At 40.9% G+C, this 12586-nt stretch overlaps 1 protein-coding gene across 1 annotated transcript; it reads right to left on the reverse strand.

Annotated features, from left to right (window-relative positions):
* Window positions 1–312: 312 nt before the first annotated feature.
* LOC137259388 (cholinesterase-like) lies at window positions 313–5511 on the reverse strand. Its single transcript, XM_067797056.1, has 3 exons — window positions 4037–5511; window positions 3675–3838; window positions 313–344 (listed from the first exon to the last, which is right to left on the reverse strand). The coding sequence occupies exons 1-3, from the start codon at window positions 5509–5511 to the stop codon at window positions 313–315; spliced, it is 1671 nt and encodes a 556-aa protein (XP_067653157.1).
* Window positions 5512–12586: the final 7075 nt, after the last annotated feature.

Consider the following 12586-nt stretch of genomic DNA (forward strand, 5'->3'; position numbering starts at 1 on the left):
AGTTTTGAAAGTAATTGATTGTAATATAAAATGCTCGATACAGAGTGGCAGCCCTTACTTGATGAACAATCCAACATGCTAGTGTCACTCATCAGTGTTATCAGCACTATATAACCGCCAGTTTGCTATGTTTTCACTTCTGAATAACAACAACAAATCATCAAGACAGTACGTTAAACTGGCATTTGGATGTTTCTGTGCTATGGTCAATGGTAACGTATCGATACTATGAATAACATTAGGTGTTGCGATACTTTTTTCCATGTGCATATTTCAATTGAGTCTGATTATTATGATGCTGTGTTTTCATCTTCACGTGCAGTACTGGGGCTCTTCCGGTTGGTCTGAAACACAACAGTTAAGTTATTATTGTCCTTCTAGCTTTTCAGAGTAAGAGCCACAACTTCACATCATTTGACAAAAAGACATTTGTTCCCGGTTATCTCCCAATTGAAAAAAGCACCCAGAATTCCAGCTCAAGACCAGAGAGTGCAATCAACAGCATGAACATCGATCTATGCAAGTAGATACGATGAAAAGTGCCTGACCACCCGATCCCGCTAGTCTCCTCTCACGACAAGCATGGGTAATTGAAGATCAATTCTAACCCGGATCTTCACAGCTGAGGCAACTCAGTACAGTGGATTGACAGCCACTGTACCCTGTAATATAACGAATTTGATAATTGTTGGGGTTTAAATATCTTGAATTATCATAATCATAATCAGTGAGTGAGTGAGTGAGTGAGTGAGCACTCAACAATATTCTAGCGATATGGCGGAGGTCTGTAAATAATCGAGTCTGGACCAGACAATCCAATGGTAAAAAACATGAGCTTCAATCTGCGCAATTGGGAACCAATGACATGTGTCAACCAAGTCAGCGAGCCTGACCACCCGATCCCGTTAGTCGCCTCTTACGACAAGCATAGTCGCCTTTTATGGCAAGCATGTGTTGCTGAAGACCTACTGTACCTTGGATCATAATCATAATCACCATAAGAAGAAAATTGGTAGTAATAACTATTACACATTTATATTTTTCTACTTATATGATCACCCTGTACGGTCCTGACAATCCGGTACATACATCCCAACGAGCTTTTGGACTATGAAAACTACCAGTTTAAACATATCCATGCATGACAGGTAGGTATGCATGACAGCAAGGTATGCATACGTCTTTAGGAATGTATGTTTTGCACACGTCTGTAGGAACATATTGACATGCTCATGTCTGTAGGAATATATTGTCATGCTCATTGCACGTGTCTATAGGAACAGTCTCATGCTTATATCTGTAGGAAGATCTTCCTATCCACATTTTTGTAGGAACGTATTGGTTTGGATATTCCTGTAAGAACATATTGGTATGCACATATCGGTAGGATTATATTGGTATGCACACATCGGTAGGATTATATTGGTATGCACATATCTATATCCACTTGTCTGTAGGAACATACGGGTATGCACATGTCTGTAAGAAGATATTGGTATGCACGTCTCTGTAGAAACATCTTGGTATGCACATATCAGTAAGAACGTATTGGTATGTTCATGTATGTTGGTATATACTCGTATGTTCATATCTGTAGTAAGACATTGGTATACACATGGAAACACTTTGGTATGCACATATCTGTTGGTAGATATTGGTATGTACCTAACTGTAGAAACATATTGTCATGTACCTAACTGTAGGAACATAGTAGCATGAACAGGTCTGTAGGGGCATGTTAGTATGTACATGTCTGTAGGTGTATATTGATATGAACAGGTCTGTAGGAACATGTTGGTATGCACATGACTGTAGGTGTGTATTGATATGAACAGGTCTGTAGGAAAATATTGGTATGTACATGTCGGTAGGAACATATTGATATGCACGTGTCTGTAGGAACATATTGGTATGCACGTGTCTGTAGGAACATATTGGTATGCGTGTCTGTAGGAACATATTGGTATGCGTGTCTGTAGGAACATATTGGTATGCACATGTCGGTAGGAACATATTGGTATGCACGTGTCTGTAGGAACATATTGGTATGTACATGTCTGTAGGAACATATTGATATGCACGTGTCTGTAGGAACATATTGGTATGTACATGTCTGTAGGCACATATTGATATGCACGTGTCTGTAGGAACATATTGGCATGCACATGTCGGTAGGAACATATTGATATGCACGTGTCTGTAGGAACATATTGGTATGTACATGTCTGTAGGCACATATTGATATGCACGTGTCTGTAGGAACATATTGGTATGTACATGTCTGTAGGCACATATTGATATGCACGTGTCTGTAGGAACATATTGGTATGTACATGTCTGTAGGCACATATTGATATGCACGTGTCTGTAGGAACATATTGGTATGTACATGTCTGTAGGCACATATTGATATGCACGTGTCTGTAGGCACATATTGGTATGCGTGTCTGTAGGAACATATTGGTATGTACATGTCTGTAGGAACACATTGATATGCACGTGTCTGTAGGAACATATTGGTATGCACGTGTCTGTAGGAACATATTGGTATGCACGTGTCTGTAGGAACATATTGGTATGCACGTGTCTGTAGGAACATATTGGTATGCACGTGTCTGTAGGAACATATTGGTATGCACGTGTCTGTAGGAACATATTGGTATGCACGTGTCTGTAGGCACATATTGGTATGCGTGTCTGTGGGAGTATATTGTTATGCACATGTGTGTAGGTGTATACTGATATGATCACGTGTCTGTAGGAACATATTGGCATGCACATGTCTGTAGGAGTATATTGGTAGGAACATGTCTGAAAGATCTTTGGAGCAGACAAAGGGGCAAGACACGATGAAAGGGACTTGTATTGAATTCGACATAGGCTTCGCTTTTGGGTGTTTGTTATAACTATATATATCGATGTGTCGGAAGTTATTTGTGCTTGTGGTCGTTCTTTAAGGCTATAGCACAGACAGTATTGATTTAGCGTTAAAGGTCAAACTATGGTTCAACATAACCTTTACATGGTTAAATGTAGAGGCAGATCTCTATCATAAACACAAAATCCATTGTGAAGACCATTATGATATGATAGTTACATAGTTACAAAATGTAAATGTTGTTCGGGACGTCATCTATGTAGCGTTGGTCGGATTGAAACAAACAGAGTTAAACACTGGTGTACCAGTGTCGAAAATATAGTTGTCTTGAAGTGCCTGTCACATCATATGATCTGTCTATTGATATAAGTTCATATTCATATGTAAAGTCTCGAAGTGTTTAGTCAGGTTCCCAGAACTTCGACAGAAGGGTGTACAGTATACTCGTGGAATGTGAGTGAGTGAGTGAGTGAGTTTGGTTTTACGCCGCTTTTAGCAATATTCTAGCGATATCACGGCGGGGGACACCAGAAATGAGCTTCACACATTGTACCCATGTGGGGGAATCGAACCCGGGTCTTCGGCGTGACGAGCGAACGCTTTAACCACTAGGCTACCCCACTGCCCCTCGTGGAATGTGTAATGTCACATGAAACCTGAGCCAGATATTTAGAACTTATTTCTGTTCAAACCATGGGTCTACTTAGAGTTTTCTTTGTTTCAGGCACAAAGAAGTCCATTTTAAACGTTATCACAAAACCATCTGATATCCCAAATTCCATCAAACATTAAGTACCTGAAGACATCATGGGTAGAATCCTGTTGACGAAAGCACATTCGTGATGGACTACTCCATGTCCTGCTGCTAATTTACTGCCCACGTCAAGGGTCATGTAGGGGATATCAGTGTTGTCAGAGGCTGGCCAGTTCACTTTGACGGGGACAGGGGCGTTAGGGTTGCTGTAAGATAAATGAAAACTTCTAAATGTCTACGTTTATGCAGTTTTATGTCTCCCAATGGTTGCTTGACATTATGGCTGTCCTGACCACATTTCAAAATATTCCACGAGGAACCATTTGAGAGACATGGCAATGATTGGTTGGAAGTTATCCAACATTTCTCACTCACTCACCCATTTCACTCACTCACCCACTCACCCTGACTTGGCAAAGTTGGTCCAGTACATCATGATGGTCCTGCTCAGTTCCATCTCCTCTTCTGTACACCCCAGGGACTCGTCAAGTACCAAACCAAACACAAACTCAACCTCATACCAGTGGGACGCACCAATCCACTGTGGATATGGACTAATTGACAGTCGGTGATTAAAACTGTACACGAAAGTAGGGTTAGCAGGAGAATACAATCTGTCAAACTCCAGATGGGGACATTTCAATCCTTTATCGGAGTTCACTCTTTTTACAACATCAAAATAGTCGGTGTTTTTGAGAGGTGTTTTCTCACTTTCATAAAACAGACGAAGGGGTTCTTCGACTCGTTCTCCAGTTGCAAGATCAAATTCCAAAAGCTTTTCATACTCTGGGCGACTTAAAACCATTGTGTCTGGTAACGAAGATGTGTTTCTCATCTGCCTCAATATTACTGACATAAACAGTGTTGCCTCATCTTTAGTAAAACCATGCAATACACTGGTCTGCTTGACGGAACCAGTGGCCAGAAGACTCTTGGGGTCATCGGGAAGGAAATATCCATCTACGACTGCTTTGAAAGCCAGCCCTTCATCGAACAAAGCAAACTGAAGGTCTGCCATAGTTTGTGCATCTGCTGTCATCAGACAGTCATACATGTCTGCATCAGTTAAAGATGACGGACATCCAAGGAGATCAGCGAACCTCTTCATCTTTCGTTTTGCTGTTTTAGGGAAGGTGTAAGCCCAGGTAGCAACCTGAGTTCCACTTTGCATGATAGCTCTGTGAAACAAATCACGTGACAGAGGTGAAATCAAATGGTGACCTACGCTGGCACTTCCAGCACTTTCTCCAAATATGGTCACCCGGGTTGGATCTCCACCAAAGCTGGCAATATTGTCCTTCACCCACTGCAAGGCCAGTCGTTGATCCATCAGGCCCATGTTGCCAGGGATGGTATCTGGGCCAAGGTAGCTGAATCCCAAAGGGCCTAATCTGTAATTCATGGAAACAATGATAACGTCATTCTCTGCTGCAAGGTACTTTCCTTCATATAGTGGCAGTCTTGTAGATCCAAAATGCCACCCACCGCCATAGATCCAGACCATCACTGCCAGGTTGCCACGAGTGGCTGATGGTGTCCACACTGTAAGATGAAGACAATCTTCACTGTAATCATCCGGCGTCTGTCTGTAAGCCTCCGAAGATCCAAATGTGTCCTTGGTTTGAATGCAAGATGGCGTCGGTTTTTGTGCATCCCTAACTTCCGGTCCCCATGAATCTGAAGGCTGTGGGTGTTTGAAGCGGAGATCACCTACAGGGGGCTTGGCATATGGGATTCCATAGAATACGTCAATGGGCTTGCCCAACACTGGCACACGCTGTCCATGAAGCTGACCGTTCTGGGTGGACACTATCTGTGTGCTGGCAATGTGCAGAACCGCCAGCACAATCAGGTAGGTAATGCCCATTCTTGCCCTCATCCTGAAAAAAAACATGATATTTTTTACTTAACAGATAACCGTTTGCTTCACACTGGACTTGCCTGTTTGTGTGTTCTGTAACGCCGCTCTCAGCAATATTGAATTCCTTAAAGGGGAAGAGGAGACGAAACAATTAGATTTATTCCAATGTGAAACTAGGTGAAATATTTTAATTAGTCAATATCATTGTTTGAAAATATAGACTAATTTCTCTTACAATGAAAGTATAAACTCTCAAAATAAGTGCTGAAATCTTATGCCATTTGTTGAGGCCTTTATTTGCCGAGGAAATCAGGATAGAGTTACGGCCTTTGACTATGACCGACCATGTCCATAGTTAAGTTTTCTTAATAAGGGGGACAGTATCCACCTTAAAACAATGTAATATCAATACTTTGATGTACAAGATATAATTTGTAAAAACATTCCCCCGCCCTCACGGGCTACTTACGGCCCATAGAACTGGTCTCCTGTCTAATCCCAAATCAAAACATAATAATACTAAGCTTAATCACGTGAAAATCTTTTGTGAAAATACGGAAGAAGCAGAACAAATTAAGGAAAAAATCTGATAAAAAAAGTGTGCATATACGTTGTTTCAAACAAATCATAAGTAGACCGATATATTCTAACAATCTGCGTGTTGTTATTTCCTGTTTTTTTTAGTTTTTTCGTTGTTTTCATTGCGAGAAAGGGAAATAGTCAGAAATAAGGAAAATTTAAATAGTGTGCGTGAGTTTGAGTCAATACCATGTGTTCTGAACGTGTCGCCCCTTTAAGAAGCAGGTTAAAACTGATTTTCAGCAACCCATGCTCGTAAAAGACCTGCGACTGTGCTTGTCGTAAGAGGCGACTAACGCGATCGGGTGGTCAGGCTCGCTGACTTGGTTGACACATGTCATTGGTTCCCAATTGCGCAGATCGATGCTCATGTTGTTGATCACTGGATTGTCTGGTCCAGACTCGATTATTTACAGATCGCCTCCATATCGCTGGAACTATTGCTGAGTGTGGCGTAGAACTAAACTCACTCAATGTAAAAGGCGACTAAGGGGATCGGGTGGTCAGGCTCGCTGACGTGGTCGACGCATATCATCGTATCCGAGTTGCGCAGCTGAATTCTGCCGATGTCTGGGTTGTTTGGTCCACACTCGATTACTCGCTAACCGCCACCATATAGCTGGAAAATTGCTGAGTGTGGCGTAAAACATGAAACAAACTAACGAAGTGATGTGGACCCAATCTAAACTGAAATATAATAAGGGCACACCGCGGAATTCCACACTACGGAGGGGCATGCTAAAAGCGCTACTATCTGATTATTATCACCCCGGATAACCCAAGCTGCCTGTGAGGGGTTAGAAGGCTAGTAGATAACTTATCTCATCCAGTACCCGTTTTCAAGGCAACTTTGAACAAACTCGCTCATGCCATTATTGCCCGGGCCCAACGTTGATTGATTGTGACCTGAGCTCAATGCACAGGACCCTGTGCCACCATTCCATACTGACAAAGTCCAAGTTATCATCACTATGCTATGGATAATTATATTTCCGACGATCGGGTATTAAAATGAGTTTTAGTATAGAATAATGTTATTTTTCATCAGAAACTTACCTTGATCTAAACCTGCCGCTCCACCCCAGCGGCTCCACTTCGTGTGTACACGGACTTAATGTAACGCTGAAATACCACAAGATGACCTCGCTTGTATGCCTTGCTGTGACCCTTGATCTTAATCGGGGAAGTGGGTTTACACTGAATGAATGTAGTTTAACAGTGATTGAGTTACACGAGTCCTCTTGGTCGCGGATGTGAGTGAGTTTAGTTTTACGCCGCAATCAGCAATATTCCAGCTATATGGCAGTGGTCTGTAAATAATCGAGTCTGGACCAGACAATCCAGTGATCAACAGAATGAACATCGATCTGCGCGGTTGGGAATCGATAACATGTGTCTACCAAGTCAGAGAATCTGACCACCCGATCCCGTTAGTCGCCTTTTACGACAAGCATAGTCACCTTTTATGGCAGACATGTGTTGCTGAAGGCCTATTTTACCCGGGACCTTCACGAGTGGACTATTGGCAAATGAACTGTATTGCAATATATTGCCATTCAGGTACCCTTATTGCGATAGGTATTGCGATATATTGGGAACACAAGTGTGTAACAGGATCATCCATGATATTGCGGTTGTGTCTCATCTCGGATAACTAGAACCATTTATATACGCCAGTCAATGACAAAAACGAGTCCCGTTTCTTATCCATTTGTAATAACCTGCCAAGAAACCTTCCCATCGAAATATATATATGTGAAACGACGGCCATGCATCACTGTGTCAAACTTACGATCGTCGAGAAGTACAAGATTGATCGCTGCGGATTCCTTCCTTAATCATGATTTGCGGTGATGTATAACCTCGGATAACTCGACACAGCGGTTAACTCGACATACCTCGATCTGCCTCGACACAGTGGCGTTGAACTTGAAAAATTAGTGGATATTGGATTTACAAGATTGATAAAATGCGAATGATGAAGCGAAGGAGGAACCAGACGAATACGAGAATGTGAGGGAAAGGGTTAAGGGAAAATGTGACAATTTATTCCACTCCTTGGGAAATGTTTCATCTGCATGGATATACATTACTTTTTATCATATGCTTTGGCATTGGCTAGTGGTATGCCTGCAAAATAGAATATCCCTACCTTTTGAATGATATATACGACAGGTAGTCTCCTCGGCATGGCAGGACAAAAGGTATCCATTTATGAGTGAGTGAGTGAAATAAGTGAGTGAGTGAGTTAATACTTAGCATCACATCGGCAATACTGCAGCCACATTGTGACGAGAACAATTCAATTTATATGTATATAAAAATAAAGAAATTGCGTACGTAAAAGCCGGTCATCGAAGGACAGTAAGAACACTATCACGGACATGAACATAAAACTAGCATATACAGCTAAAACATTGTAATTAAAGAAGACAATACAATATAAAATAGGGGCAATATATCACCAGCAGTTGAAGGTAGACCACCATACTTGGGACCATGGGGACTTACATTACTTTTGCTACCTGCATGGACCCTGTCTAGATTGACACCATCCATGCAGCCATTAGTGATAAAATACGAATCTCGCCACAAATGAAAAGGACAGATAAGCTACAATTACAATTATGCCATTTATGTCGAATGTTTGTTCATTCTAAAAACAGTTTCCAGTATTTCATTATGATTCAAGACAGGACGACACATGATCTAACATATTTAATACAGGGATGTGAAATAAACAGCTCGAAGTTGTGTTGACACCTGATCTGGTGTTTTATTGAGACGGAGCCAAGGCTGTTTGCTGAGCTATTCGTGGGTGCGTCTGCGCTGCTTGCAGCACGGCCACAGCATATTAACATGAGAAGGTATACAGACTTTGTTTACTTGTCCTATATACAAACTAGGACGTACATTATGAGTGCGTCAGGTCGTTTTCACATTGAAATTAAGGTTCGAGACAGAAATATTGAGTGAGTTTAGATTTCTAGTCACATCGGCAGTACTAGTATTTCGAATGTTTTGGGACTCTCAGGAGGACAATAATTTTGCGGTACTTCATCCTCACTTGAGCATACCGCCACTAAAGATCTAAGTTGATAATTGAACTGCAAATGATGTATAAATATATAAATAAAATGAAATTAAACATATATATCTATATACAAAACATATCCATTTATAAAATTTATAAGCTAGTTAGTGCAATTTCAGTAACTGAATGATAATTAATACTGCTAAATGATCCTTAGCTGTTATTGCACTAAAATATTTATTCCTAGCGATGGAACAATCATTTTAGCAAGAGAAGTCAGTTACTAGAGTGGACAATATTTAAATCTGGGCGTATTATTGTACGTTTGAAGTTATTTCATGGCAAAGAATAAAATGCACATTATATGAATTAGGTTATTAATGGTATTTTAAATTTTGATTGCTATGTTTATAATATAATTATGAGGATCCCATGTAATGATGCTTTGTTACAAATGCAGCCAGAACGAAAACCCTGCTTCCCTAGAAACAACTGCTAGCCATCGATAACTGTCAACAAGTTCATAAACATACTGCCTATGAAAAAGGAAAATACTGTTAACCAGATCGGAAAATATCTTAGTAAAGTTTCAAAGCTACGCATTTAATTCCGCATCTTGATATTTTGTATTGTCATTGCTATTATGCATTCATAATTAAATTCCTGAGTATGTTACGAGGTATTCGTTAAAAGTTCGCTGTCTTACGACTTTCATATGCTTAAAGGTCACATGCAACCAAAAATCGAACATAATTAAAACACATTTATCACTTATTCGTGACATATAATATACATTGCTGCTTTTAAAAAAACAAATAAACAAAATTATAAGCGTACAATCGCGATTCAAAAGTGCAATATTTTGTACTTGGGCTTACTTCCCCCGAAACGAAGCCCTCGGGAGACCGAACCCAGTCATAGCTGGTGGATGTGCACTCAAGTGTAACGACGGCTTCCGATTGGCTGGTTCACTTCCTGATATACGTTGGAGGTATACGTTGGTAATACAGAAGAACAAATACACTCGCCTTTGTTGAGGCGTCATGGCTACGAACGTTTTGAGAATAAGGACCCTGGGGTTTGAGTGAGTGAGTTTAGTTTTAGGCCGCACTCAGCAATATTCCAGCTGTATGGCGGTGGTCTGCAAATAATCGAACAGACAATCCAGTGATCAACAGCATGAGCATCTATTTGCGCAATTGGAAACCGATGACATGTCAGCGAGCCTGACCACCCGATCCCGTTAGTCGCCTCTTACGACAAGCATAAGTCACCTTTTATGGCAGACATGTGTTGCTGAAGGCCTATTTTACCCGGGACCTTCACGAGTGGACTATTGGCAAATGAACTGTATTGCAATATATTGCCATTCAGGTACCCTTATTGCGATAGGTATTGCGATATATTGGGAACACAAGTGTGTAACAGGATCATCCATGATATTGCGGTTGTGTCTCATCTCGGATAACTAGAACCATTTATATACGCCAGTCAATGACAAAAACGAGTCCCGTTTCTTATCCATTTGTAATAACCTGCCAAGAAACCTTCCCATCGAAATATATATATGTGAAACGACGGCCATGCATCACTGTGTCAATGGCAAGCATTGGTTGCTGAAGGCCTATTCTAACCCGGACCTTCAGGGGTCCTGGGGTTTTGAAAAATGATTTCATTCACTGTCTGTCTGTTGGAAAGCATATAAAGATACACGTATATTCTAAAGAGCATTGTTCCCAGTCAAGCTGTTAGACATTTGAAAGTCCATCGACATCCTCATTAGTACATCGAAATCCTCATTGGTGTAAAAGTCCTTAAAAGTGAAATCCTTCAATGGAACATGTAAAAGTCTCGTGCATGTTTACAAATGTGTGCTGTAGGTTTTTTAATTACCAAGAAAGGTCTGATTATTCAACGACTTACAGCTGTTCATGCTTCAGATTGGTGTCAAATTAAGCTAATGCCATGTTACCAAGACAAGGACGGGATTCTCGAAATAGTTATGGAGGCTCGTTTGTGACCCTGCACAGGCGCTCGTGTCATTTACGAAGATTAAAAAGTATGAAAATTTTGAGATGACCCCCGACTTGAAACGCTTCACAGTACAATATGTCTAGATATAATGTACTGTGAAGCGTTTCAAGTCCAGGGTCATCTCAAAATTTTCATATGTTTTATAAAAGTCTTTAATTCTCCCAATGACACGAGATGTCAGTCATGAAAGATGAAGTTGAAGCCCGCCAAAATTCCAGTCCAGTCCAATTAAATTCCATTTAAAAACTACGGGAGACAAGGTATAAAAACAAAAAGTCTGATCTTGGTCCAAATGAATAAATGAATCAAAATTATTGTACCATTGGCAATATTTCAGTCATGTCATAACCAGCACAATTCATAGAGTGATAACAGATAACATTATATTACCAAATCTGTCCACAAGGGGCTGTAATATAACCAGATTGTCAGAGACAGAGAATTAAAATGGAACTTTAAACTTACACAACGCAATACATAAACAGCTGGAGATCACTAGAAAGAGAAAGAAACTCACCTTACTAGACAACAAAGGGACTTGCAGTATTTTAGCTACTGGACCCCACTGGATGTATATCTCCAGCTGCTGAAATTTTGTTTAGCCAAAGTTTAAAATCACAAAAATACCAAGTTTACAAAATGTGGTCCCTTGAATAGTTGGGGACTAGCATACCCTCGCAGGAGGACCCAGGATATAATGTGTCCACAACACCCCATTACTGCTCGTAACAAGCGATCGAATTGGACAACCTGTTTGCTGTGGTTGTGACCCTGTGTCGATGAAAGACGGTAGTCTGGTGGTTGAGGGCACTGGACCAAAGAATAGAGTTTCTTTGTCCAACACCTCTTCGACCCTCACTTGAATTAGACGGCTGGTAGAAAGAGTGTCCGTCGTGGTAATTTGATATGATTGATCAACGCGTCAAAAGGGAGAAGAATATAAGCTTTTCAGAGGCAAGGAAGATGGTAGCTTCAGGTACACCATCTGGCGACACCTTTTTGAGAGGTGAGTCAACTTACGTTTAGGTGATGACTACTAAATATCTTGTCCTGGCTAAACGCACAGTCACCCATGATCATTCACGATCTTCCTTCGGTTACTGTAGACTCGTGAAGTTCTGGGTTGGAATTGATCTTCATTTACACATGCTTGTCGCCAAACTGGATCGGGTGGACAGGCTTGCTGACTTGCTTGACACATGTCATCGAATCCAACAGGATTGTATGGACTAGACTCTGTTATTTACAGGGTGACCCCTACTTAGCTGGAATATAGCGGAGTGCGTTTTAATTAACCAATCAACCGATCAGTCAGACCTCAAAAGAATTGAAAGTAAGCATAAAGTATGAAATGTTGTCAAGTGGCATACACAAGTATATGGAGTTAACAGTCATTTTGAGTGAGTGAGTTAATATTTAACGTCACATCGGCAATGTCGCAGCCAT

This window comes from Haliotis asinina, chromosome 13, assembly GCF_037392515.1.
Source record: "Haliotis asinina isolate JCU_RB_2024 chromosome 13, JCU_Hal_asi_v2, whole genome shotgun sequence".
NCBI classification, from domain to species: Eukaryota; Metazoa; Mollusca; class Gastropoda; order Lepetellida; family Haliotidae; genus Haliotis; species Haliotis asinina.

Coding starts and splice junctions, on each gene's coding strand:
- LOC137259388 (XM_067797056.1), bottom strand. CDS start 5,511: ATGAGGGCAAGAATGGGCATTACCTACCTGATTGTGCTGGCGGTTCTG. Junction 3,839..4,036: donor ACCAACTTTGCCAAGTCAGG/GTGAGTGGGTGA, acceptor TTTATCTTACAG/CAACCCTAACGCCCCTGTCC. Junction 345..3,674: donor TCTACCCATGATGTCTTCAG/GTACTTAATGTT, acceptor GTTGTGTTTCAG/ACCAACCGGAAGAGCCCCAG.